Raw genomic sequence first — 25,469 nt, 5'->3', positions numbered from 1 at the left:
GGGTGGGGTGCTTCTCTGTGCTAGTGAAATAGGAAAAGATGCTCGCTCTAGGTGGTGGCAGCTTTCAGGTACACGCTTGGCTAGCAAATAGCTTGTGGGTGAGAAGAGGTGCACCTTCCTCCTGGCTCAGCTGGGGGCACAGGTGGCATTTCACACCCCCCTCCAGTGTCTCTGTGTGCAATGAAGATGGCACCACAATGTGCTGGGACCCTGCTCAAATCTTTGGCTTCCTCTCCATCCACCCTGTAGCTGCTGCCTTACAGCCTTTCTGTGGCTGGCGTGGACGGCTCCAACTGTGTCCAGTCTTTCTCTTCTCGCCCTCTTCCCTTGTGTTCTCAGGGCTGCCTGCTGACTGCCCTGCACACTGGCTCCAGGCACTCCCCAGGCCTCCGGGACAAACGCGTACTCTCAGCAAGGCACCCGAGACTCTTGTCCCTGCTCTTTCCATTTCTTCTGCCTCTTCCACCGGAAATCTTCCTTCACCCCAGAGCTTCCCTGCCTCTATTTCTCATCCTGGCAATACCTCCTGGCCTTTCAAGACTTGGCTCACGCCATACCTTCCCTAAGAAGTCTCCCCCAGTTGGTTGGGTAGCCTCTCCCCTGGCACTTGTCACCCTGTATTGCAATCAAGGCTGGCTAGACATTGGGCACCAGGAGCACAGTGCCTAGAGCCCTTGATAATCTTAGGGCCTCATGAAAATATTTTAACTTATTTAAAAATCAGAATAAAGAACTTTAAGGGTCAAAGAAAATGTGTTATTTTTTCTCACATCAGAAAAAAAATTGTAGGGCCCATAAAAATCCATTAAATCATTTTTCCTTTCCTTTTTCCTTTTTCTTTTTTTTTTTTTAGAGGAAGATGCCATGGAGGCAAAAGTACTGAGGACGCATGAAAAGTCTTAATGTGACCCTGACTGCCATGTCCACCCAATACACTGAGAGTTCCTAGGAAGTGGGGAATGGAACCTCCCAGGGCTGTGCTATGTAATCTTTAAACCTCTGTATCCCCAGCCCAGTGCTACGTACTCAGGACGGGCATAGTCAGTGCTTTCTGAATAAGTGGATAAGTAAATGAATGAATGGACTTGAGTGAGAGTCTTGACTCTGAGTGTCCGTTTCTGCATCTGCAAAGCAAAGCTTCATCTTTGTAGGGTGGCTGTGAGGATCAGATGGTGAGCGGAAGATGCCTTGGACCTGTGGAGCTCGGAGCCGGTCCTGAAGCTACGCAGGATGTGAGCAAGGAGAGGAGCCAGAGGTTGTTAAAAATGGCTCTAGGTGGTGTCAATACCTTTTTGTTGGTAACAAGCAAAATTATCCTATTTATACACAGAGAAAAAGAACCGGAAGGACATTTACCAAAAGTGTCTCTCAGTGGCCAGCTCTGAACGTGGGTTGTCTTTGTAATTGTTTAAAAAACATACTTAGGAACATGTGAAGGCCAGGTCTGTCTTATTTTCCTTTTGTGTCCCTGGCCGGGCATAGGTGAAGGACATATGAATAAGGGAATCCCCCATCTCATGGTCCCATCTGGCACCACATCAGCACCAGGGCCCCTGGTGGGCACCCAAGTGGGTGGACTGCAGCAAGGCCAGTAGTGGAGACAGCAGAGCTGTAGGATGGAGACTCTGTTTACCCAGGGTGATGTCTCTCGCAGGCCATCATGGGGACTGAGGAAGAGATGGGACAACATCTCCAGTGGGACAGACGCCTTTTAGACACTTCAAAAATTTTAGTTCCTGGTCCCTCTTCACGAACACTTAGGAAGCAGGCTTCCCGTGTTCCAAGTAATTTAATGTTTCCCATGGCTCCCCAAGGACTGGAATCGTTTCCTTTTTATAAGCTGTGGGTGCTAAGTCAGAAACAGTATCAGCCTTGCGCATCTTGCTCACTGCTGTCTGCCCAGCGCCGGGGAGCATGCTGGCACACAATAGGTGTAGAGTGAGCAAATGAATGTGTCAAGAGTGACTTCTTTAACGGGTTGCTGGGCACCTCCCCGAAGAAGAGAATAAAACCCACCTCTAAATAATGAGACCCTGTATGGCCTCCCGCACCCTGTAATTTGGATCTCTAGGAATCGCCTTTGTTGTGGGCGACCAACCACAGGCACAGAAAGCACCTGCTTCTCCAGCCGGTCCTCGAGGCAGGACCCCAGGCTGCCGTGCCCCTAGCTGCTTCTCCAGGTCCCTTCTCTCCGCTTCTTGGGACCTGGGGGTTCCGAGGCATCCCGGGGCTCGCAACCAGGGTCCGCCCCAGACTTCCCAGCCGTGGTGGCGCGGGTCCCCAGGTGCCCGACTCCCCGCCCGGGGACAGCGTTCTTCCCCTCCTCGTGCGGGGCAGAGGGTCCGGGACCGCGTCTAGGGCCTCGTGTCGCACCCCCAGGCCTGCGGGGGCAGAAGCCTGAGTCACGGCGGCGAACGCCCTCCCCTCTCGGCTTCCATCCTGGGGCCACCTCCGCCCGGCAGCGTCGGGCCCCGGCGCAGCCCGCTCTCCGCGGTCTACTGCGCGCCCCCTCTCCTCGGCCTGAGTCTCCGTGGCCGCGGTCCCCGCCCCGGCCAGCTCCAGGGGAGCTTGGCCCGTCCGCCCTCCAATGCTGAAGCCCGAGCTCCCAGCGCTCCCGGGCGGCTCCCGCGGGAGGGGGCGCGGCCGCCCCCGCGGCTCCACCCTCTCTGCGGGGACGCGGCCATCTGGGGCCCCTGCCAGTCGTGTCCGCTCTGGGGCCCGCGCCTAGCTCGCGCGGGAGGAGGCAGTCCCTGGCAGGGACCGGGGCCTCCCCACCGGGCGACCCCCTTGCCAGCGCCGGTGCGGGGAGCCGGGCGCTTAGATGCCCCGAGGGGGCAGTGGCTGCGAGCCGAGCTTGGGTGGAAGCGCGTCGCAACGGACGCGGCGCCCCTGGCCGCCTCGGTGACCCTTCAGGAGCCGGGACCCGAGCCCCGGAGGCGGCGGCGCGGGCCCGCGAGGACGGCGAGGTCCGTGCTCCTAACGTCCGCGGCGGGCGAAGGCTGCGGAGCCTTGGTCGGGCTGGTCGCCTCCCGCCTCTCCCCTCAGCCCCCCGCGAGCTGGCAGGAGGAAATAGCGCGCGGCCCCTTTAAATTTACCCAGGAGCCCTTAAAGGAGCCCCAGGGGCCCCAGACAGGAATCCCCACCCCGGTCCAGCCCGCGCCGCCGAGCTAGCAGTCAGCCGTCCGTGCGGCCGGCCGCCCAGTGCATGCGCCCCGCGCTCCGGGGCCCCGCGCACCGTGCGCCGCGCGCGGGCCGCCGCCGGCCCCGCGGCCCCGCGCCCTGCCGCCCCGGGGCCCCGCTCCGCAGCGCAGCGCATGGAGCCTGGCGGGGGCCCGCGCTCCGGGGCCCCCCGCACCGCGCGCCGCGCGCGGGCCGCCGCCGGCCCCGCGGCCCCGCGCCCTGCCGCCCCGGGGCCCCGCTCCGCAGCGCAGCGCATGGAGCCTGGCGGGGACCACCGGAGCCGGAGCGGCGGCGGCAGGGGCGGCCCCGGGCCAGCAGCGGCCTCGGCACGGGGCCGACGGCTGCCGCCCGCCGGATCGAGCGGCGGCGCGGAGCCCGAGGAGGACGACGGCGGTAAGAGTTGGCTTGGGCCGGCGGCTCGGGCGGGGGCCCCGGCATGGGGGAGGGGAGGGCTGCGGCTCCGGGCTCCGGGCCCCTCTCCTCCGCCGAACAAAGGGGGGGACGCGGGCAGGGCGGCCGGGGGCGCCACCTGGCGGGCGCGGATGGCGACTGCAGGGCCAGCGGGAGAGCCCCCCGCCCAGCTCCCGGGGTTGGCCCGCGGGGCTCGGGCGGATCCCCTCCCCCTTAAAGGGCCCCGCGGCCCCCGCCTTGGAGGCCAAGCTCGAGGGGCCCCAGAGGGCCTGGCCAGGCGCCGCGGGGCTCGCGCTCTAGACTCTTGGACTTGCGGCCCCCGCCCCTTTCTCTTTCAGACTCCCAGGTGGTCTCCCTTATCCGGCTGTCTCTTAAAAGTCTGCCCAGACCTTGGGTCCCTTTCCGGGCTTCCCACCAGAGGAACTGAGCTGGGGACTCCGCTGCTTTAAGTGGGGCTGTCCTCTCCTCTGTGGCCTTGCCTAGAGAAAGGAACCCTTTTTCTTTTTCCCTACGTTCTCCCTGGGAAAGAGCACGGCTTGCGCCTCTTGGGGACCTACCAGTACCTTCCCCACGGCGGGCAGTTCTTAAAGGGATGGGCTCGCCCACAAAGGCATACACCCCCTCCTGTCCGCGCGTTACCCCCTCCCTTCTTTTCAGAAATTTTGCCACAATTTGTCAGCTATAGGGGGACCAGCCAGTCCTCTTCGTTTGCTCTCAAAGGAGACTGTTTTTCTTCATCCCTCTGCTTCAGGGTCAACGCCTTAAGACCCATGAAGCTTCTGTCCAGGCTAGGGAGACTCAGCCCTAATCTCCGAGCTCCCCTCCCAGAAATTCCCCATCCCCTTTTGTTTTTAAAGAATCCCAGCTCCTCCCCTCTTTTCGGCTCTTAAAGCGCCAGTCCACCTTAGACTAACATCCAGCGCTGGAAGGATGCTCAGAGACCAGCTAGCATATCCAGTGCCTTTGCAGACAAAGACGCTTAGGCCCAGAGAGCGGACATAACCTGTCAGAGGTCACAGAGCAAGTTACCAGTGAAGCCAGGAGTCGAACCCAGGTTTCTGACTCTGAAACTAGTGTTTTCTTTTTCTTTGGAGCTACTTACACCAAAACCAAACAAAAACACAGTGATGACAGGAGCCCTCTCTGATCCTGCCTTTTGTTTCCCAGACCGGGGGATTCTCCACTGGGAGAATGACCACACCTGTCTATTCAGCCTATTTGTCCAGGAGACCCTTTTCTAAATAAAATAAGGTCCAAACTGTAGGGAAAGTGGGGGACTGCTCAGTGTCTCTCTTTGGCAAAAGGGAACACCACTGGGTTGGTGGCCTCTCCACTGACTGCCCTCTGATTGCTGGGCAGTGGCCGGCTCCCGGCCAGAGCAAAAAATAAATCCCGAGAAAGACTTAATGGACTCCAGTGGGTGGTGGCCACTCCCTGCTGCAGAGTCTTCAGTAGCCACTCTGGTGGCCCTCCTGCCGTCATCATCCCCTTTCAGTCATCGGCTCTCCCAGACTCTAGCAAAGTCAGAGTCCTAAAAACTCCTTTCTCTGGAGATGCTGACAGCTTTGTCATGGGGGTCCCTCCTGTGGGTCTCTAAATTTGGGGAACTGACAATGCTTAGTGCCCCTTAAAATGGGATTCTCAGGAGGGTGTATTTGAGGCATTATTGGAAAAAGGGAGAAGATCATCTTTGGGTGGGGCCCTCCTGGCTGGGGCCTTGGGCAGTGGGTCCTGTGTGCAGCCCTGGATGCAGACAGATGCCCCCTTTGTTCTTCTCACCCTGCTGCGGCTGTAACCGCCACGGCATGCTGCTCTCCTGGCTGTACCCCTACAGCTCTCATCCAAAAAGGGTGCCTTGCAGAGCCTGCTGCCTCCTTGGCCTTCACCTTATTTTTTAAAAAGTCAGAGCTGTGCCCTGCATTCTTTTGTTCTTGATTCTCTCTTAAAGGGTTCTTGCTCTTTGTAAAGGACCAGTGTTTTGACACCCTGCTCTACCACCTCCCTTTTATTGCTGTTGCTGTCCCTTTCCTGCCCCTGAATGACCTCTCTCCCACCTCCCTTCTCGCAAAATCGAAGCCCTGGGTTCTTTCCCTGGAAATCGGAGATTGAAAAACTGTCTCCCTTTCCCCCTCTTCAGGGCAAGATCTTCAGCTGGAAGGGGGTGCCTTGGGGACCTGGGGGAGTGCCCCCCTCCCCTCCTCCAGGGCCAGGGGACCAGCATCCTCAGGCAGGAAATACTCAGACCACTGTGAGGCCCGGGCCTCGAGGCCTGGAAAGAGCCGCATCCCTGGCCGTGACCACCGGCGCTACTACCACGACCACTGGCGGCTGGAGTACCTGATGGACTTCAACCCTGCCCGTCACGGCATGGTGTGCATGGTGTGCGGCAGCTCCCTGGCCACTCTCAAGCTCAGCACCATCAAGCGACACATCCGCCAAAAGCACCCCTACTCCCTGCATTGGAGTCCCCGGGAGAAGGAAGTCATCAGCAACAGCTGGGATGCCCACTTGGGGCTGGGGGCCTGTGGAGAGGCTGAGGGCCTAGGGGCCCAGGGGGCTGAGGAGGAGGAGGAGGACGAGGAGGAAGAGGAGGAGGAAGGGGCCGGCCTCCAGGCTTGCCCTCCCAAGGGCCCAGGTAATGTAGGACATGGGGAAGCAAGGGCCTGGGTGGTGGACGGGGCCAGGTGGGGACAGCCTGGGCTTCTTAGCCAACTAGCTGGTTTTCTGGAGCAAGTTATTGCTCCTTTTTGGGGTGAGGTCTGTTTATTGGACAATAGTGGGGGGAGAGACAGTGGGATTATGGGGTGTCCAGCGTCCCTGACAGCTTTGACATTCTGTGGTTTTAGAGGGATCCAGGGAGTGGAGGCTGGGGAAGGTCTGGGAGCAGAGGGCACTGGAAAGGTATGACTGACAGTGAAGTCTGGGGAAGGGGCTAGAAGCTGGGTCTGGGGGAGGAGTCGGGTGGGCTGAGGGTTTGTGTTCAGGAGGATTAGGAGATGGAGGAGTTAAGACTTGAGGGGAGAGGAAGGGAAGGGTAAAGCTTAGGCAGAGGGCTCAGAGTCAGAGTGAGGGAGAGGCTTATGGATGGAGGACCTGGCTGTGGTGGCGGGGGCTCCCCCGGAGGGCCAGCATCTCAGTTCCTTCCCTTCCTCCAACCCTTTCAGGCAAAGCCCCAGCTGGTGGGGGCGGCCGGCGCCAGCGGCGAGGGGGCCCAGGGGCACCCCGGGCTCGGCGTCGGCGCCTGTCTGCCTCCCGGAGGGCTGGGGGCAGCAGGGGGCTGGGTGCCCGGCGCCTGGAGCGGAGGCTGAAGGAGTCCCTGCAGAACTGGTTCCGGGCAGAGTGTCTCATGGACTATGACCCGCGGGGGAACCGGCTGGTGTGCATGGCCTGTGGCCGGGCACTACCCAGCTTGCACCTGGATGACATCCGTGCCCACGTGCTGGAGGTGCACCCCAGCTCCCTGGGGCTCAGCGGCCCCCAGCGCAGCGCCCTGCTGCAAGCCTGGGGTGGCCAGCCCGAGGCACTGTCTGAGCTCACCCAGTCCCCACCAGGTGCGAGGCCCATCCCAGGGCCAGGACCCCTTCATATAAGGGCTGCAAAGTGAGGTCTGTGGCCAGAACCGGGAGGGACTCATCCCCCCCTACACACACACACAGATGCACGCACGCGCACACACACACACATACACACACACTCACACTCTCCCTCTCTCTCTCCCTCTGGTTGGGCCCTCTAGCTTAGGGCTGGGGTGAGGAGCAAGGGACCCCCTCTGTGTGGGTGAGGGCAACCCAGCCATCAGGCTGAGCCCCTCTCCCTCACCCCTTCCCCAACAGACGATGACCTCGTCCCCCAGGACCTGACCAGAAAGAGCCGGGACTCGGCCCCCGCTGCTGGAGCCCCCTCCTCTCAGGATCTCAGCCCCCCAGACGTAAAGGAAGAGGCTGGCTGGGTCCCTGAGAGGCCCGGGCCGGCAGAGGAGGAGGAGCTGGAGGAGGGCGAGAGGGTGGGGATCCCGGGCCGGTCTCCGCGGGGCCGCGACCACCGCCGCCACTACCAGGAGCGCTGGCGGCTGGAGTACCTCATGGAGTTGGACGGCGGCCGGCGCGGCCTGGTGTGCATGGTGTGCGGGGGCGCGCTGGCCTCGCTCAAGATGAGCACCATCAAGCGGCACATCCGCCAGCGCCACCCGGGCTCCACGCGCCTCAGCGGGCCAGTCAGGGCCCTCATCGCCCAGGAGTGGAGCGAGAAGGCCGCCCACCTGCTGGCCTTGGGGCTGCCCTGCCCCGAGTCCCCCGGGGACCCTTCCGCCCCCAGCACAGCCGCAGCCTCCGAGGAGGGGGGAGGGGAAGAGGAGGAGGAGCCAGAGGAGGAGGAGGAGTGGTGGGGTGAGCTGGCGGAGGGCCAGAGCAGGTGGCGAGGGAGAGGGGGCCAGGGTAGAAGGGGGTGGGGAGAGTGGAAGGTCGAAGGGGAGAGGGGAGGGTGGGACAGGGCAAAGGTGGGGGGTAACGAAGCCCAGACGCTCCAATGCGGTCCTTTGTTCCGTCCTAGGCGACGTCCGGCTCTCCCCTGGAGAACCGTCGGAGCGGCCCGCCGAGGAAGAGGAGGACGATGAGGACGGCCCAGAGCCCGGGGGACTCGCTTTTCCACCACTGCCGCCGCCGCCGCCTCCCCCGCCGCCGCCTCCCCCGCCGCCGCCGCCGCCCCCCCGCAGCCGAGAGCAGCGGCGGAACTACCAGCCGCGCTGGCGGGGCGAGTACCTGATGGACTACGACGGCAGCCGGCGCGGCCTGGTGTGCATGGTGTGCGGGGGCGCGCTGGCCACGCTCAAGGTCAGCACCATCAAGCGGCACATTCTGCAGGTGCACCCCTTCTCCATGGACTTCACGCCCGAGGAGCGCCAGACCATCCTGGAGGCCTACGAGGAGGCGGCATTACGCTGCTACGGCCACGAGGGCTTTGGACCGCCCGCCCCGGCGCCGCGCGACGGCGGCGCGGACCTCAAGGCGGGCGCCGTGTGTCGGGCGTAGAGGACTCGCATTCGAGGGGCCGTGCCCGGCTGGCTGTCCGGCTGGGAGCCCCAGCTTCCCGCGGCCCTGGCCGCTGCCGCTGCCCCCCGCTGGCCGGGCCGGGCGGAGATTCGGGATTGGGTGGGGGTCTCCGGCTTGCGCTCGGTTCCAGAGAGTTCCCCAGGCTAGTCGCAGGAATCGCGCTCTCTTCTCGGACCCGGAGCCCAGGCCCTCGCCGCTCAGGGCCCCAAGTTCCTGAGAAGCCACAGCGTTTGCACGGAGAGCTTCCGGGCCCCGGCCGCACCCGCGAGGCGATCCTGTGACACGCCGGGACGGGGGCACCGACAGGCAGTATTAGGGCCCCAAGTAGGTGGGGGAGGCAGAAAGGACGCACCAACCCCTTTTCACGGCCGGGGGTCCAGCTCTCAGAGTTGCACGTCGGCAGGCACGGCTCCCGGGTCGGGGCGGCTGCTGCCCAGTCGTTACTGGCTTTCTCGACCGCTCCGGGGCCTGGACTGCAGACGAGGGCCTTCCTCGGGAGGAGAGGTAACGGGGCTGGGGTGCCAGCCCGCCAGCCCTCGGTGAAGGCGCGTAGTACCGCGGGTGGTCGGACGGGGCGGTGGCCCGGGGCGGGGGCGGAGCTGGACCGGGCCCCGCCTGCTGTGCCTGTCTCCGGGGCGGGCTCTCCGGGGACCGCCCCACCCGCCTCCCCGGCCCCTACCAGGGCCGCCCGCACCGAGATCTTGTAAAGGGATTAGCACTTTTTTCCTTTGCTCCTCTCGTGCTCCGAAGGCCTCCGTTTACCCTGAGGCTCAGTCAGGCGCTCCTGCTTCAGCGCCCGTCAGTCCGACCCCGGGGCACTGGAGGTCCCGGCAGTTGGCGTTCTGTTCCTGTCCCCTTTTGTACGCGGTGGACGCGCCACCCGTTCTCAGCCCCCAGGGCCTGGGGCCGGGCCTCGGCCTTCGTTTCTCTTCCCCGCGGCAGCGTCAGGTCCTGAGGGGCCGGGAGTGGGCCCCACGATCTCCCAGGCAGGTCCGAGAGGGATGTGTAGATTCATTCTCCTGTGGAGAACAGGTGGCCCCAAGATCAGGCCCTTTTTGCTCTTTGTATTTTATTTTGAAACTGTATTTAATGCTTTTATATGAGAGGGGGAGGGGCGGGAAGAGAGCTGTCCGTCACCCTTATGTGCAAATGTCTTATTTATTATGCGTGTATCAGAGATAAGCTGTGAGGTGGTGGAGGAAGGACCTAAAGGGAGGAGGTGCGAGGAGGCGCGGCTGGGAGGACCCCAAACATCATAGACTAATGTGTGCCTCACCGGGGCCCCTCCTTGGAGTCTCTGGCACCCACTGTCTGCTCTTCACAGAGGCCAGTTCCTTTGGTCTTTAAAGCCTGAGAGTGGGGAGGTCAGCGGGTTGGGACTTAAAGGCTGGGTCTGGAGGGGAAGGGGCCCTGGCACCTGGGGCCGGGAGCTGCCTCCGTGGGTGGGAAAAATGACAGCAAAGAAGCCCTTCCTCTCATCCCAGTACCCCAGGCCAGAGCCCAAGGTTCAAGTGCCTCAGGCCCAGTCCCCTTGACTCTTCCTGATTGGGAATTGAATTTTATACCACGGATTTTATAGCATTTTTATATAATTCAAGATTGTCTGAGTTGGAAGGACCTTGGAGATCTAGTACCTGCCCCCACCCCTTTCACAGATAGGTAAAATGAAGCCCGGAAGCTGAAATTGTCACACACCAGGTAGGAATAGTACCAGGACTAGAATAAAAATCTCAACTCCCAATTCGTGTTCTTTGCACTACACTATACGGCCTCCCAATCTCTGGTAAGTTAAAATTTCTTTTATCGTTATCGTTAGGCCTGCCAAAGGATGACCTGTGCTGGGTGCTGTAGGCCCTCGGCGCAGTTGTGGCCTCCTGGGGATGGCAAAGAACAGCACACCTCCTTGTAACGAATGAGTATTCTACAGGGCAGCCTTGCCACCAGTGGCTTCAGCTGGAGGGCGCCAGCAGCAGCCTTCTCCATCAGAACTCCCGAAGTAGGGCCGACTGCCGCCTGGCCCAGGGCCTGTCTACTGGGCACGGCTCTGGTGTTGTGTTGTTGATGCCACCAGGGGTTCAGGAAATACTGCATATGGGCTGTCAGTTGACTGAAAAGTGAATTCCTAGAGTGTCTGAACCTCCAGGTTTTTTGAGACAGTATTAAAAGCTTCAGAACAGGGATTATGGATGGCACCAGGTCGGACGCTGCCATTCTTTTATTTTCCTTCATGCGTGTTGTTTTCAGATCCAGAAGGAGTGTTTTGCCACTTCTGCTACTCTGCCTATTCAAAAACAGTAGGCAAACTGGGGCAATTATTTAGTCATCCAAGCCCTCTGCCGAAGTTCAGGTAAGCCAGGGCAGAGAGCAGGGTGGGAATGGTTTTTCCCCTTGATAGGGAGAGGACTTAGGAGGGCAGGAGTGGATGTCTTTATTAAGCAACAGCCCCAGGCACTCCACTGGTTCTCAAAAGTGGCCACCAGAACAGCATCATCCCATTAGGAACTTAGTAGAAAGGCAAATTCTTGGGCCCCACCTTGTAGATCAGAAACTGGGGTGGAGCCCGGCAGTCCGTTTTGAAAAGCCCTCTAGTGATCATGAGGCATGCTGAAGTTCTGAGCACCACTGATCTAGAAAGTGCCACTGTAGTGATTACTACTTTGCAGCCGTAGCCTCGTGAGTTAGGAGATTAGGTGGGCCCCATCTCTAGGTGCCTCCTCCTTGCCTTGGGAGTCTGATATGAACAGGTGAAGTTTCTTCATGAATTTTTTTGTTAATGGTATGCTTGCTATTATGGCCAATATGTAAATGTTACTCTGAATACATATTTATATATCATGTTAGTGATATTATTTGAACATTTGTATGCGTATTTGTGAAGTTGTTTGCATCAGTTATTTTTTAAAAATTTCAGCCTAAGTTTTCTAAGAGGTATGGTGAATAAATTTTAAAAATCCAGCTTAAGGGTCATGGCAGCCTTAGTTTTGAGAAAGAGCTAATCCAAGACAAGTTCTTTCAGCAAAAACCTGATGGAAAAGTTTCCATTTGCCATGGTGATTGACTCTCATTTTAAGTACATTGTGACTGAGTTATAGGCTGCTTCATGTTGCAGGTGGGGGAACCTTCCTAGGTTGGTGTAAACTGGGACAACAGACCCCTCTGGCCCCCTTCCACTCATCGTCTTTCTCCTAAGGTCATCTCTTAGAGGGTCTCTTATTTTCTTTCAGAAACCAAATGCACAGTTTTGCTCTACTATGGGAATTCTACAGTCTTGGAAATCATTACCAGTATCAACTATTAGTTGCTTTTTAAAACCTCAAAAGTGGAGTGGGGATGGGGGCCAGTGGAAGCCTTGTTTGGTTCTTACTTTACCCAAAATGTGTATAAAGAATAAAGTTAGCAGAATGACACCACAGTCACTGTGTTCTTTTTTTTATTATTATTTTTATTAATACCACATCAATTTGCAGTTTTACAGGAACCAAGATTCAAGCTCCTTAGGCGCTACTGTACTTTTATGTTGCACGCACATACACGCACACACAATTTCATTAGTAATTTTTCACCTACAGATTTTCCTTAAAAAAACAAAATTCTTGTGTGGCACAAAGATCTGTCCAAATTAATCTAAACACAGCACTAACAAAACAAGAGCTAGGTGTGGAGGCTTCCAGTGCAGAAAAAGGTCCTTTGGAGGAGAAGCCCAAAAAGATGATCAGTACACTTACTTCCTGGGAGGGCAAAGGATGGGGATGGAGAATGCACTCCCTACTATGACATGAAATCAGTTAAACATTTCAAAAGGAAAGGGGGCTAAGAAAATAAGAGTGGAGTAAGGCAAGGGTACCTTTTACCCATCTAAATTCCTAAGTAATTTCCTCAACAAAGCAGAAGGAAAACTTCCTTCCACCACCTTCTACGGAGCTGCACTACTTTGGGACTGTCAAAGACCGTAGCCTTTAAAGTCACCAGTGCATATTCCCTCTGGATTATCACGACTATGAGTTACAACCTGAAGGAACTCACAGATGATTTTCTTTCAAATTTACTGAATTTTCCTGTTGGAAAGGGAGGAAGACACTTATAAGTCTCAAATGGGAATCAAAGATTCCGAAACGCCCTCCATCTGATGTCAACGTGAATTGTTTTGTTGTCTTTTAATGTGCACGGAGCCTGTCAACACAATCTGGCCCTGCCTGATCACCCTTACCTAAAGCTTCTTGGAAAACACTCTCAAAAGGTACCCTGTACCATGGTAGAGGTGCCAAGACATTTTATGTGCCTGAAAATGAAAGGAACCCTCAAACAACACACACCCAATAAGCTAGCCTCCAAGCCTAAAGCTTCTTGGAAAACACTCTCAAAAGGTACCCTGTACCATGGTAGAGGTGCCAAGACATTTTATGTGCCTGAAAATGAAAGGAACCCTCAAACAACACACACCCAATAAGCTAGCCTCCAAGTTAAAACTCCATATGAATCACAAAATGCACTTCCTTACACTAATCTGTGATCTCTTAACCACAGACACAATCTCCTCTCAAGCCAGCTCAGCTTTGGTCCTTAGGGGAAAACGATGAGCACAGGTTAAAGATGTACCATGTGCAGGAGGAAAAGATAAAAGAAAAAAGGCCTTTGTGTTTCTGTAGTTCACCTCTTGAGAATGTCTCCCCACCATGGACTGAGACAGCATGACAATAACTCAATAACTGAGGAGCCCACATGCAGATTAATTCTTTTCTCTAACAAGTTTACAGCAGTGTACAGCAGTTACAGACATTTATTTTATAATAAGAAAAGTACAACCATGTTTATTAAACTTGAGGGTAGGAAAGAGGGAGGAAAGCCCACTCAGGAATAAGCTCTCAAACTAAAGCTCAGAACTGGTGTCCGAAAGAAATGACACAGACCCCACCGTCCCACATGGCGGCGCCTCTCCTCTCCAAAGGGTGAGCGGGAGTCGCAGCGGCACCCCTGTGCGCGCCTTCTCATCCTACTTTCCATCTTCATTCTTGGTTATCGGATGGCATTCTGAGAATCAGGAATTATCACTATTCATAGAGTTGAAAGTTATATCGTTAAATGAAGAAGAAGAATATTAGGGGCAGCTGCTCACATTGTGGGGCAGGAAGATGGGATCACAGGGCTGCAAAAAAACAAAATAAAACAAAACAACAACAACAAAAAAGAGGGAAAGAATCCCATTCTTGTCCCCAGATAATTTCTTCATAAGTTAATCATTATTTCTTAACTTAAAAATAAGGGCAAAACTATGATGGAAAGCTATGTAAGACTGACCAGTCCTTGAAATTTGAATAGAAGAACCCAAGAGATGTGTTTTATTTTCCATTTTCTCCTTTACCTCCAATCTTTCCCCTCCTTTCTAGCTACAGGTAAAGCTCCACCATCATTAAGGTACTGACTTATCCTGTTAATTTGATTCTTTCTTAATTCTTTTGGGTTCTAAGATATCAGTTCTTTTTTAAGTCCAACAATTCTTGTGCTTGATACTGAGGGTAAAGGGAAAGGAGGGGAGAAAACACCAAATTAAAAAAAAAAAGCTTGGAATGCAGGCTCAAGCTGACACTGAGCACGGTTCCTTCATAGTACAAGTAACAACATTATAACTATTAAATGGTGTTTTAGTAACTGTTGCATTTCTGGTTTCCATGTACTTATTCTGCTTTTTTTTTTGCAATTCCAGGGAGTTTTGCTTGAATCCTATTGAGGAAAAGGAAAAAAAAAAAGGGTGAAAATATAGACATTAGTTCTAGGTTTTTATTTTAACACCGATGCTAAAAGACACTCCTGGATTTACTGGAGCCATGTGAAAAACACTCCCATTTCCACAGGGCTTCCTCTGGATGAAAAGGGGCAGGGGCTGAGTCTGGCCTGGGATGAGCTGAGGCGTATGTCAAGATCCATCCCCCTCCCCGCTGCCTCGCCTGCTGCCTGTCCTCTTTCACTGCCTGAACCTCCTGGCTCCTTCACTGGGGGTTCCAGAGAAGAATGAGACGCATCTAGGCATAATGCCTGCTGACTGTGCTCTACATGACGGCAGTGCAAGAGCCCATTTCTCTTGGAATGCCAGGTTACCCATTAGTGTCACAGAAGGAACCAGGAGTCAAGGGTCAAGGTCACATATAAAAAAACTACAGGAGCTGGCAACAGTTCCCCGCCCTCACAGGACACTAAAGCTGTCCTTTATTTTGTGCACTGAGGTTACCCATCACTAAGGGTACCAAGGGATATTCACATCCCTCAGCTAATGTCAAAGCTACTCCCCACAAACGATACATCCCACAGAGTGGCCAAATCAGCTCACACTGCTAATCAAGACTTTAGGTTTAAAGCTAAGTTATGATCATCTTTTACAATAAGGAGTAAACAGCAACCATATACAAATTTGTCCTAACTGTCCTTGTCTGGCTTGAGCTCCAATGTCTACCTAAGAAAGCAAAAGAGTAGGTGAAGATCCTGGCATCAAGCCAGAGCTGTCTGGATATAGTCAAGATTTCCTCTTATCAAAGCTGGAAAAAGCACTAAAATTTGGGGTGTGAAAGGTGGGAGTGGGCACAAGGAGGATTTACATGCTTGTGATGCTTTGTCTCTTAAAGAATATCTGAAGAAAATATGGAAAATATGGAAAAATATTAACATTTTAATTCAAAGTGCTGGGTTCCATAGTTTGTTACAAATAATTGAAAATAAAAAAGAGAAACAGTTCCGTGATATAGGGAGTCATAAAAATGTCTACCAATATTTTATTACTTGATTTAAATATTAAATTGGTTAAAATGGAAGGATTTGGTAGTCTTAGAAAAAAGAGGTAGCTTTGAACTTTAATACATTGCTTTACTAAAATTTTTATTTCTGAAAAGGGAGGGAAGAGTTTGGCTTAAAATTGATATTTGTGAAAATTGGGGACTTCCCTCTTGGTCCAGTGGTTAAGACTCCGAGCTTCCACTGCAGCGGGTATGGGTTCGATCCCTGGTCAGGGAACTAAGATCCCACATGCTGCGACCAAAAACAAAACAAAACAAAACAAAACAAAACAAAAAAAAAAAAAAAATTGATATCTGTGAAAATAAATGAAGGTGAGTAGACAACCATGAACATTTAAAAACCGGTTAAAAAAGGCAGAGTGGTCCTAACTCCATTGATCCTTTTTAGTCTAAGATACAAGGCATGCTTTACAAAGGAGCAGATGAAATAATTTTCAGTAAAATCAAACTATTAACCAAGGTTTTCTTTTTCCCCAGGGTAAAAATTACTTTCTTTGGCATTAGCATTTTACACAGGAGACTAAAAATAATTGGGGGAAAAAAAGCACATGTCATGATGAAATGTGGAACCTAAGCATACTCACTTTTCAACAATTGACTTGGTCTGATCGCGGGCGATGCCAACATAGTGATCAATCTGGATCTTTAACGAAGAAAAGCGACTCAGTTGTGGCAACACACAGATTAACCATTTTCCTGAAGGTTTTTGTCTAGTTTAACCATTTTTAAAAAACACTATGGAATATTCTGGAAAATGAAAATAGTGCTCAGTTTTAAAAAGTATTTGCTAGGTATCTCCTTCAGAGACACTGGAGTATATAGCATTTTCTGAATACTAGAAACTGTGTGTCTATATTCTGTAATCAGAAATGTGGTTTGACTCCTGGGTGAGACTAATTCATTTAATATCAAAAAGCCACGAACAGGGCTTCCCTGGTGGCGCAGTGGTTAAGAATCTGCCTGCCAATGCAGGGGACACGGGTTCGAGCCCTGGTCTGGGAAGATCCCACATGCCGCAGAGCAGCTAAGCCCGTGCGCCACAGTTACTGAGTCTGCCCTCTAGAGCCTGCGAGCCACAACTACTGAGCCCATGTGCCCCAACTACTGAAGCTTGCGTACCTAGAGCCCGTGCTCCACAACAAGAGAAGCCACCACAGTGAGAAGCCCGCGCACCGCAACGAAGAGTAGCCCCCGCTCGCCGCAACTAGAGAAAGCCCAGGCGCAGCAACAAAGACCCAACGCAGCCAAAAATAAATAAAATAAAGTAAATAAATTAAAAAAAAAGTCATGAATAAAAGTCTGCTGATGCATGACTTAATCTATCAAGAATAACCTCAAAGCATCTAGTATATACTCTGTATATACCACTCTACAATGCAAACATCTGTTCATACTGATGGAGTCCCACAATAGCCTTAACAGTTTAAGTTTCTTTTTAGACACCAGCTTTTATTTAAGCATTTTCTCAGCTTATTTTTTTGGAACAGATCCATGTGATAAAAACTCAAAAGGTGGGGACTTCCCTGGTGGCGCAGTGGATAAGACTGTGCTCCCAATGCAGGGGGCCTGGGTTCAATCCCTGCGTCTGGGAACTAGATCCCACATGCATGCTGCAACTAAGAGTTCACATGCCACAACTAAGGAGCCGGAGGCCGCCTGCTGCAACTAAGACCCAGCACAACCAAATAAAAACAACAACAACAACAAAAAACTCAAAAGGCACACAGCAAGGTATAAGTTCCCTTCCTACCCTTATCTCTCCTAGACATTCAGCTTCTCTCCTTAAAGGAAACCACTATTACCAGTTTCTTACAGGCACCTGACTTATAAAATTAGACTGTAAAAATGGCTAGAAAAGGATTGCTCTGCACTTTCAATGCCTAAAAAATGAACTAAAATTAGTCGTACATCAACTGGCATATCTGATTAGAAACAGACAAATGCTTACCTTGTACTTCTCATAGACAACTGGAACACTGAAAATGAGCAGTTCAGCTGTAAAACACAATCATGAGACATGGCAAGTGTAAATGTGAGATGGTCACAAAGTCTCAAGATATAAGTAACAGGAACATTTTTCCTCATAAAATATAGGGAAACACAGATCTTCTTCAATATGAGAAATCCTGGCCAGAGCTCTCAATTAAGGACAGTTAGATACAGGTACACAGGCTTCCTTCTTTGTACCACAAATAATTTCCAAATTATGAAAATGATTTCTACAAATAAGATCCCCATATTTAAACCAAATCTAGACAACTCTCCTTTATTTCTAGCTGTCTGGATATTTCTTTATAGGTAGGACCATTTAATAAACCTGTGGCCATAAACACAGATTCCTCTGAGGTCAAGGTCTCTATGGATGTTAAAGGCTGGGCCAATGTGGAAGGACTGGAGCCATGCTGAGAACTCTCTTTGCTCTTACTCTTACCAATTACTTCATAGAGCCTGGAGACATTTTCCTTGCCTCTTACCAAGAATCAGAAGGGTGATCCCATTGAAAACGGCACCAACATAGGTCATCAGCCACATGAAGACAGCCAGCTGTGAAGGCCAACATCAGAGGGTTAAGCAGGAATAATCGTAATGCAAAATTCAGGTTAACTGATGCCATTCTTCTCTAGCTAATTGAGTCTGCATAAATTTAGTGATGTATGTATGCCATAAATAATTTCAAAATGAAGGTTACCTCATTTGTACTATACATTTGAGGGTGCATAAGAGAATTCTATAGTTCTCCCAGGCCCCCAAACAGACTGTAACTGCATTTCTGTCAATTATCAATACATTAGCCTTGTTCTGATGTTAGTTCTCCAGGCGCAGAGATACCTCCTTTACCAACTCCTATCCCCATTTTTACAGGTTGATTGAGAAAAGCATATATTTGCTCTTGTCTGATAAAATCCTATTAACTGCTTTTCCTCTGAATTATAACCTAGTACCTGGTTTTCCTCAGCCTCACCACCAAAAGCTGGAGAGGTAACTAACCTTCAAGGAGTCAACTAGATCCTCCACCAGAAAGAGACGAATAATGAGTTTCAGGGCCCTGTTGATGTGCACCATGGCAGCGTTCACGTAATTATGGAAAGCTTCTGAGGACAGAGTGATGTCTACATCCAGGTAGGCTCTTCCAGAAGAAGAAAAAACAGTCACACATTTGACATGGCAGGAGAAGATCTCTTTCTGTTAGCACAGAAGTTCTTTAGAGCGTGAAATTCCCTAAAGGGTGTGTTTTAGCTATCGGCAAAGGCATTTTTTGCTGCCACTGGGTGGGGTGGGGGCACCACTGTCATTTAGTGGGCAGAGACAAAGCTGCCAGATGTCTGCAGTGTGGGAGTGTCATGCACAAAAAAGAACTGCCCTATGTCCTGCATAACTTTTACTGCCTCATAGAATATTCATGAAGGTGAACCTATTTATAATTATCAAGAGCCCAGAACATATAAAAGCAAAGTATTTTTTCCCACAGTTTTAACATATCCTGAATTGTCTAAAACTGTGTTTTGTTTATGCTAAAACCTTACTAAGATTTTTTTTCCATCATTTTAGAAAATCACGCCTGTAAGGGAGATTATACATGTATGTGCAAGTCTTTATTATGGGGTTTTTTTTTTGGTGTAGTTATGTCCAAGCAATTAAATATTGACTGGAATACATATTATTTTATTGTCAATGGCTTTCTATTTATCACTCTTTATAATAATGATCAATTTTTAAAATGTTGTTATATATGTTATATAATATACCATACAATGGTATATTATATAACATTATTATATGGTATATTATCTATGAATTTCATTTCAAAATGATAAAGGAGGCATTATAAAATATTTGTTAAAGAAACAAAAAGACCTAGGTTCTGTCCCCAGACACATTACAGAACTGAGATACAACCATCTGCTCATAATCTGTTCATTCGCTCAGTACGTGCTGAGCGCCTACTGAGTACCAGACCCTCTGCTAGCTGTAGGGATATCAGGAAAGATAAAACTGCTTTTGCCTTAAAGAGCCTATAGTCTTGTGGGAAAAACAGAAGAGCAAAAGACATGTGTTTTTTCCTATTTATTAAGAAAATATTTACCAAATACAAAAGTTATAAAAATTAGATGCTGTAATTAATACAACTTAGCAAAACACATTTTTTTTTTTTTTTTTTTGTGGTACGCGGGCCTCTCACTGCCGTGGCCTCTCCCGTCGCGGAGCACAGGCTCCGGACGCGCAGGCCCAGCGGCCATGGCTCACGGGCCCAGCCGCTCCGCGGCACGTGGGATCCTCCCGGACCGGGGCACGAACCCGTGTCTCCTGCGTCGGCAGGCGGACTCTCAACCACTGCGCCACCAGGGAAGCCCTCAAAACACATTTTATAAATCCACAACAGTGTCACGCAAAAGGGAAAAAAAACCCTGCTAACACATTGGAACTTGTGGCAAAACAGTAAAATTTATCCACTCAACCAACCAACAACTATTGATTTGTTAAAACTAATTTGCAAATAACTTTTTAAATATCATATATAGTTTAAATTATTGCTTCTATTTTCACCAGGAGAAAATACAAGGACCAGAGCTGCAGCCAGACACCTATTCTGTCATAGCTCTGAGAGATCATAGAAGTGTTTCTCTTTCCATGAGAAGAGGTTTTAAAAAACTGTCATTTTGAAAGTAAATTAAAAACTAACAAACAAAAAAACCCTGTCATTTGCTGATGTTAAAGTTTTTATGGCCTAAGACTTTCAAGAGGAAAAGTGTGAGGAAAACATGTGTTCAAGTCATAGCACAGTAGGAAAGGTTAGCAACTGGATTCTAGAAATGCATGACCTACTGACTTAATCAAGACCTGCCCCTGCCTGGTATTAAGGAAACTAAAGGAAAGACAGGAAGGAAATCAGTAATAAAACCAAGAGTAAACACACTGAGTTCTGGTATCGCCAAGAATGCAGCCTCAACACCAAGATTTCAAGGCTGTTTTAAGAGTTAACTATGTGGCGGCTTAAACATGTACTTGGGACCCCATCTGAGTGCTGTCCTAGATGCTGTGCTTTCCCTACTGACCCTGCTCAGGAATTTAGACAGTCCTTTTTGGTGAGCCTCTAGTTTGTTAAAAAGTTCCTGGCTCCCAACTTGTTCACTTCATAAGGTGGTCTCAAGTTGATGTTTCATGCCACTGATCGGCTGCATTAGGCCCTATAATTCTTGATTTTTAATCAGGTCTGATTTAGATCTGACCAGCCTCAGTGAATCCCTTCCCTAAACTGAAGAGTGTTACTTGTGATACTTCAACTCACTTGAATGGATGGCCATCTTCTGACTTCTGTACAGCTTGGATGACAGACTTGTAGACCCTGAAGCTGATGGTGACAGACAGAAGAGCCAGGATGAGGTAAGAAACCACACTGATGACACTGAAAGCTGCCAGGGAGAGCAGCATGATCAGTGTGGTGCCAAAGACAAACCCAGTCTTCTTCACATCTCGCCAGAAGATTAAGTCGTGCACTGCCAAAAGAAAACGGAACAGAAGTTATATGAACACCCATGAGCGACAAGGCCAGGACTATTCTCCCTGGCTGTGTCCTGCACACTGGAGAAGCATTACACTAGCATGCAATTACAGGTGCACCCCCTCCTTAAGACAATGATAATGAAAGTCAAATTACGTCAGGGATGATGATTCACACTGCCAAAGGTTACCTCTGGTTTCTGGATAGGTTTACAGAAACTCAGAAACTGATTTTTTTTTTTTTTTTTGGTGGTACGCGGGCCTCTCACTGCTGCGGCCCCTCCTGCCGCGGAGCACAGGCTCCGGACGCGCAGGCCCAGCGGCCATGGCTCACGGGCCCAGCCGCTCCGCGGCACGTGGGATCCTCCCGGACCGGGGCACGAACCCGTGTCTCCTGCGTCGGCAGGCGGACTCTCAACCACTGCGCCACCAGGGAAGCCCTCAAAACACATTTTATAAATCCACAACAGTGTCACGCAAAAGGGAAAAAAAACCCTGCTAACACATTGGAACTTGTGGCAAAACAGTAAAATTTATCCACTCAACCAACCAACAACTATTGATTTGTTAAAACTAATTTGCAAATAACTTTTTAAATATCATATATAGTTTAAATTATTGCTTCTATTTTCACCAGGAGAAAATACAAGGACCAGAGCTGCAGCCAGACACCTATTCTGTCATAGCTCTGAGAGATCATAGAAGTGTTTCTCTTTCCATGAGAAGAGGTTTTAAAAAACTGTCATTTTGAAAGTAAATTAAAAACTAACAAACAAAAAAACCCTGTCATTTGCTGATGTTAAAGTTTTTATGGCCTAAGACTTTCAAGAGGAAAAGTGTGAGGAAAACATGTGTTCAAGTCATAGCACAGTAGGAAAGGTTAGCAACTGGATTCTAGAAATGCATGACCTACTGACTTAATCAAGACCTGCCCCTGCCTGGTATTAAGGAAACTAAAGGAAAGACAGGAAGGAAATCAGTAATAAAACCAAGAGTAAACACACTGAGTTCTGGTATCGCCAAGAATGCAGCCTCAACACCAAGATTTCAAGGCTGTTTTAAGAGTTAACTATGTGGCGGCTTAAACATGTACTTGGGACCCCATCTGAGTGCTGTCCTAGATGCTGTGCTTTCCCTACTGACCCTGCTCAGGAATTTAGACAGTCCTTTTTGGTGAGCCTCTAGTTTGTTAAAAAGTTCCTGGCTCCCAACTTGTTCACTTCATAAGGTGGTCTCAAGTTGATGTTTCATGCCACTGATCGGCTGCATTAGGCCCTATAATTCTTGATTTTTAATCAGGTCTGATTTAGATCTGACCAGCCTCAGTGAATCCCTTCCCTAAACTGAAGAGTGTTACTTGTGATACTTCAACTCACTTGAATGGATGGCCATCTTCTGACTTCTGTACAGCTTGGATGACAGACTTGTAGACCCTGAAGCTGATGGTGACAGACAGAAGAGCCAGGATGAGGTAAGAAACCACACTGATGACACTGAAAGCTGCCAGGGAGAGCAGCATGATCAGTGTGGTGCCAAAGACAAACCCAGTCTTCTTCACATCTCGCCAGAAGATTAAGTCGTGCACTGCCAAAAGAAAACGGAACAGAAGTTATATGAACACCCATGAGCGACAAGGCCAGGACTATTCTCCCTGGCTGTGTCCTGCACACTGGAGAAGCATTACACTAGCATGCAATTACAGGTGCACCCCCTCCTTAAGACAATGATAATGAAAGTCAAATTACGTCAGGGATGATGATTCACACTGCCAAAGGTTACCTCTGGTTTCTGGATAGGTTTACAGAAACTCAGAAACTGATTTTTTTTTTTTTTTTTGGTGGTACGCGGGCCTCTCACTGCTGCGGCCCCTCCTGCCGCGGAGCACAGGCTCCGGACGCGCAGGCCCAGCGGCCATGGCTCACGGGCCCAGCTGCTCCGCGGCACACGGGATCCTCCCGGACCGGGGCACGAACCCGTGTCCCCTGCGTCGGCAGGTGGACTCTCAACCACTGCGCCACCAGGGAAGCCCTAGAAACTGATTTTTTAGTCATGGCTACTGAAGTACGATAGGGTAAAATATCATTTACTTTAAATGTTTCAGTAGAGCAACTGTGGGAAAATCTTGCTAACTGTTGACTAAATTAAGCAAACCATGCTTATAAAAACATACCAAGTTCTGTTAGTGTTGGTTACATGAAACACCAGTCTCTATGTTGATCTGAAGAGAACTCAAGGAAGGATTTTGGGTAGGGGACCATATAATTACAAAACGATGATACTTTTGAAAATGAATGGGGACACTATTAATAACTGTTAGGAAATAGGCATAAAGCAAGACTGTCTCAGGCAAGTGGGTCTTATGGTTGGGAAATCCAAACTGGAAAAAGCTAAGTTCTTCTCCTTAAAGACACCTCAAAAACTCCGAGTGTGAGGGATAGCAATTACCTCCAATCTAGCAATGACACAACATTTGAATTTCAATCCGTGAGGTCTAACTTCAACACGAATAGCCCTATGCAAGTTTCTTCTGTGCTACTCTTTCCTTTTAAAGAAGAGTAAGGACTTTGGAATTGGAGAGACAGGAGTTTGAGTTATGGTACTTTTTAGCCATGTTACCTTAATTAACCCTTCTAAACCTTTGTTTTCTCATTTATAAAATGAAGAAAGTGTCATCTATTTCTTAAGAGTTGTTTTAAGGAACATATAAAGCTAATGTATGCAGAATGCTTATTAGCACTGTACACAACACATGGTAAACACTCAAATTTTAACTATAATCCATATATGTATGTCACAGTTCATATGACTACAAGAACAGTTTCAGAACAGAATGCTTAGTAATGGAACAAACAGATACCACGCGCCTCCTGATGTAATGCACTGAGAACGGCACATCACTTCAATGGTATTCTTGCCAAACCATATAACCTGAATCTAATGAGAAAGCACCAGATAAAGCCAGTTTGAGAAAAGTCTACAGAACAATTGACCAGTATTCTTCAAAAATATCAATGGTATGAAAGACAAGAAAAAGCTGAAGAACTTTTTCAGATTAAAGGAGAGTAAAGAGACTTGACAACACATAAATGCAAACTGTGATCATAGACTGGATAAGGGGGTAAAAACAGCTATAAAGAACATCGCTGGGACAAGTGAAAAAAATTGAATGTACACTATATAATTGATAAAAGTACTGTATCAATGTTGAATTTCCTAAATTCAATAAATATACTGTGGCTACGCAAAACAATTCCAAACAATTTCTGTTTGAAGGAAACATACTCCAAAATATTTAGGGGTAAAGGGGAAGGACGTTTGCAAGCAGTTCTTAAATGGTTCAGGAAAAAACATGTTCTGTAGAGAGAGGGAGAGAGTGATAAAGCAAAAGTGGTCAAATGTTAACAATTGGTGAACTAGAGCAAAGGTTATATGGGAGTTTTTTGTACTATGCTTACAATTCTTTAAGTTTGAAATATTTGAAAGAAGGACAGAAAGAGAAAAGCTTAGAGGATAAGGCTGGGCCTAGAGAGAAAAAGATCTTAATGTATTAGAGAAGGAAAAAGGCATAAAAACGTTAGCCTAAATGCAAATCTACCTTTGTGCAAATTAGAAAAAGCCACCCTTCCTCGTGAACTTTACTGCCATCTGCTGGAAAACTGTGACGAAACAGTCAAACCTACAATGATAACACATGTGACTGGTGCCCCCTATAGGTGTGCAGTATACAAACTGCATAACAGTATGGAAGGCCCTGGGCTTGGCCTTAAAAACAACGGTAGAATTGTGGTCTGGGCTAGAAGCAGGAACATACTGATTAGAAGGGGAATAACAGAGGGAAAGCTAGGAAAAGATGGTTCAATACAACAAACCTCTGGGATGCTCTTTGTCCACAACTTCCCACAATTTGCTCCTTTACCCCATTCAGGTCCCGGTGCATGGGATACCGCCTCAGAGACTGCCCGCCCTATCTCACATCCTCTCCTTCTCCTCATTCTCTATCTATCACTCATCTATCTCCTCATTCTGCCTTATTTTTCGCCAGAGCACCTGTCACTTTATTTATTCATAGCAGGCTCTTCAGAGCTGCTGTTGAATACTTAAACATGAGCTAAACTAAGCTAATGACCAAGAGATGGCATAATCACAACTTCCATTTGTTTTCTGATAATCCCTCTCAATCTAGTCAAGTTTCTGCACCTAACTCCTATCAAGTACAGTGGACTAAGGATTCTGAGTACACAATATCAAACAAAGGAAACAGGCATAGTCTGCAAACATTTTCCTCTCTGACCCTTGAGGGAGAGTCAGGAGGATGAAACACACGTAGGAAAAGCAAGAAAGGAGACAGATGCCAAAAGTTTAAAATGTGAAGCCACTAGACTTAGGTTTAGTGTTTATTTCATAACCAGGAAACCAGCAATGGTTGGATTCCACGAAATGTTCTTTTTCTCTTCTACTTTTATTCATCTGCTCTTACTACGTTAGTGTAAGGCTTTTTTTTTTTTTTTTTTTTTTTTTGCGGTACGCGGGGCCTCTCACTGGTGTGGCC

At 49.9% G+C, this 25,469-nt stretch overlaps 2 protein-coding genes across 2 annotated transcripts in view; one reads left to right on the top strand and one right to left on the bottom strand.

Annotated features, from left to right (window-relative positions):
- Positions 1 to 3,434: 3,434 nt before the first annotated feature.
- Positions 3,435 to 12,971, top strand: ZFTA (zinc finger translocation associated). Its single transcript, XM_024133112.3, has 5 exons — positions 3,435 to 3,573; positions 5,729 to 6,226; positions 6,756 to 7,142; positions 7,425 to 7,976; positions 8,140 to 12,971. The coding sequence occupies exons 1-5, from the start codon at positions 3,435 to 3,437 to the stop codon at positions 8,616 to 8,618; spliced, it is 2,055 nt and encodes a 684-aa protein (XP_023988880.1). The 3' UTR covers positions 8,619 to 12,971.
- Positions 12,972 to 13,398: 427 nt separating this feature from the next.
- Positions 13,399 to 25,469, bottom strand: part of RTN3 (reticulon 3) — a 61,826-nt gene continuing 49,755 nt past the window's right edge. Inside the window, exons 4-9 of the mRNA XM_055091414.1 lie at positions 22,297 to 22,504; positions 18,410 to 18,548; positions 17,896 to 17,965; positions 17,370 to 17,416; positions 16,006 to 16,064; positions 13,399 to 14,357 (exon numbers count right to left, since the gene is read on the bottom strand). Coding sequence (XP_054947389.1) covers positions 14,312 to 14,357; positions 16,006 to 16,064; positions 17,370 to 17,416; positions 17,896 to 17,965; positions 18,410 to 18,548; positions 22,297 to 22,504 — 569 coding nt within the window. The 3' untranslated portion in view covers positions 13,399 to 14,311. The remainder of the gene's footprint in view (positions 14,358 to 16,005; positions 16,065 to 17,369; positions 17,417 to 17,895; positions 17,966 to 18,409; positions 18,549 to 22,296; positions 22,505 to 25,469) is intronic.

The sequence above is a fragment of the Physeter macrocephalus genome, chromosome 16 (genome assembly GCF_002837175.3).
Source record: "Physeter macrocephalus isolate SW-GA chromosome 16, ASM283717v5, whole genome shotgun sequence".
Taxonomy (NCBI): Eukaryota; Metazoa; Chordata; class Mammalia; order Artiodactyla; family Physeteridae; genus Physeter; species Physeter macrocephalus.
This window is presented reverse-complemented; position numbering and strand designations above follow the sequence as displayed.

Excerpts from the sequence above, each read along its gene's own strand:
- ZFTA (XM_024133112.3), top strand. The coding sequence starts at position 3,435 with ATGGAGCCTGGCGGGGACCACCGGAGCCGGAGCGGCGGCGGCAGGGGC. Across the intron at positions 3,574-5,728 it reads GCCCGAGGAGGACGACGGCG|GGCAAGATCTTCAGCTGGAA; the intron begins GTAAGAGTTGGC and ends CCCCCTCTTCAG. Across the intron at positions 7,143-7,424 it reads GCTCACCCAGTCCCCACCAG|ACGATGACCTCGTCCCCCAG; the intron begins GTGCGAGGCCCA and ends CTTCCCCAACAG.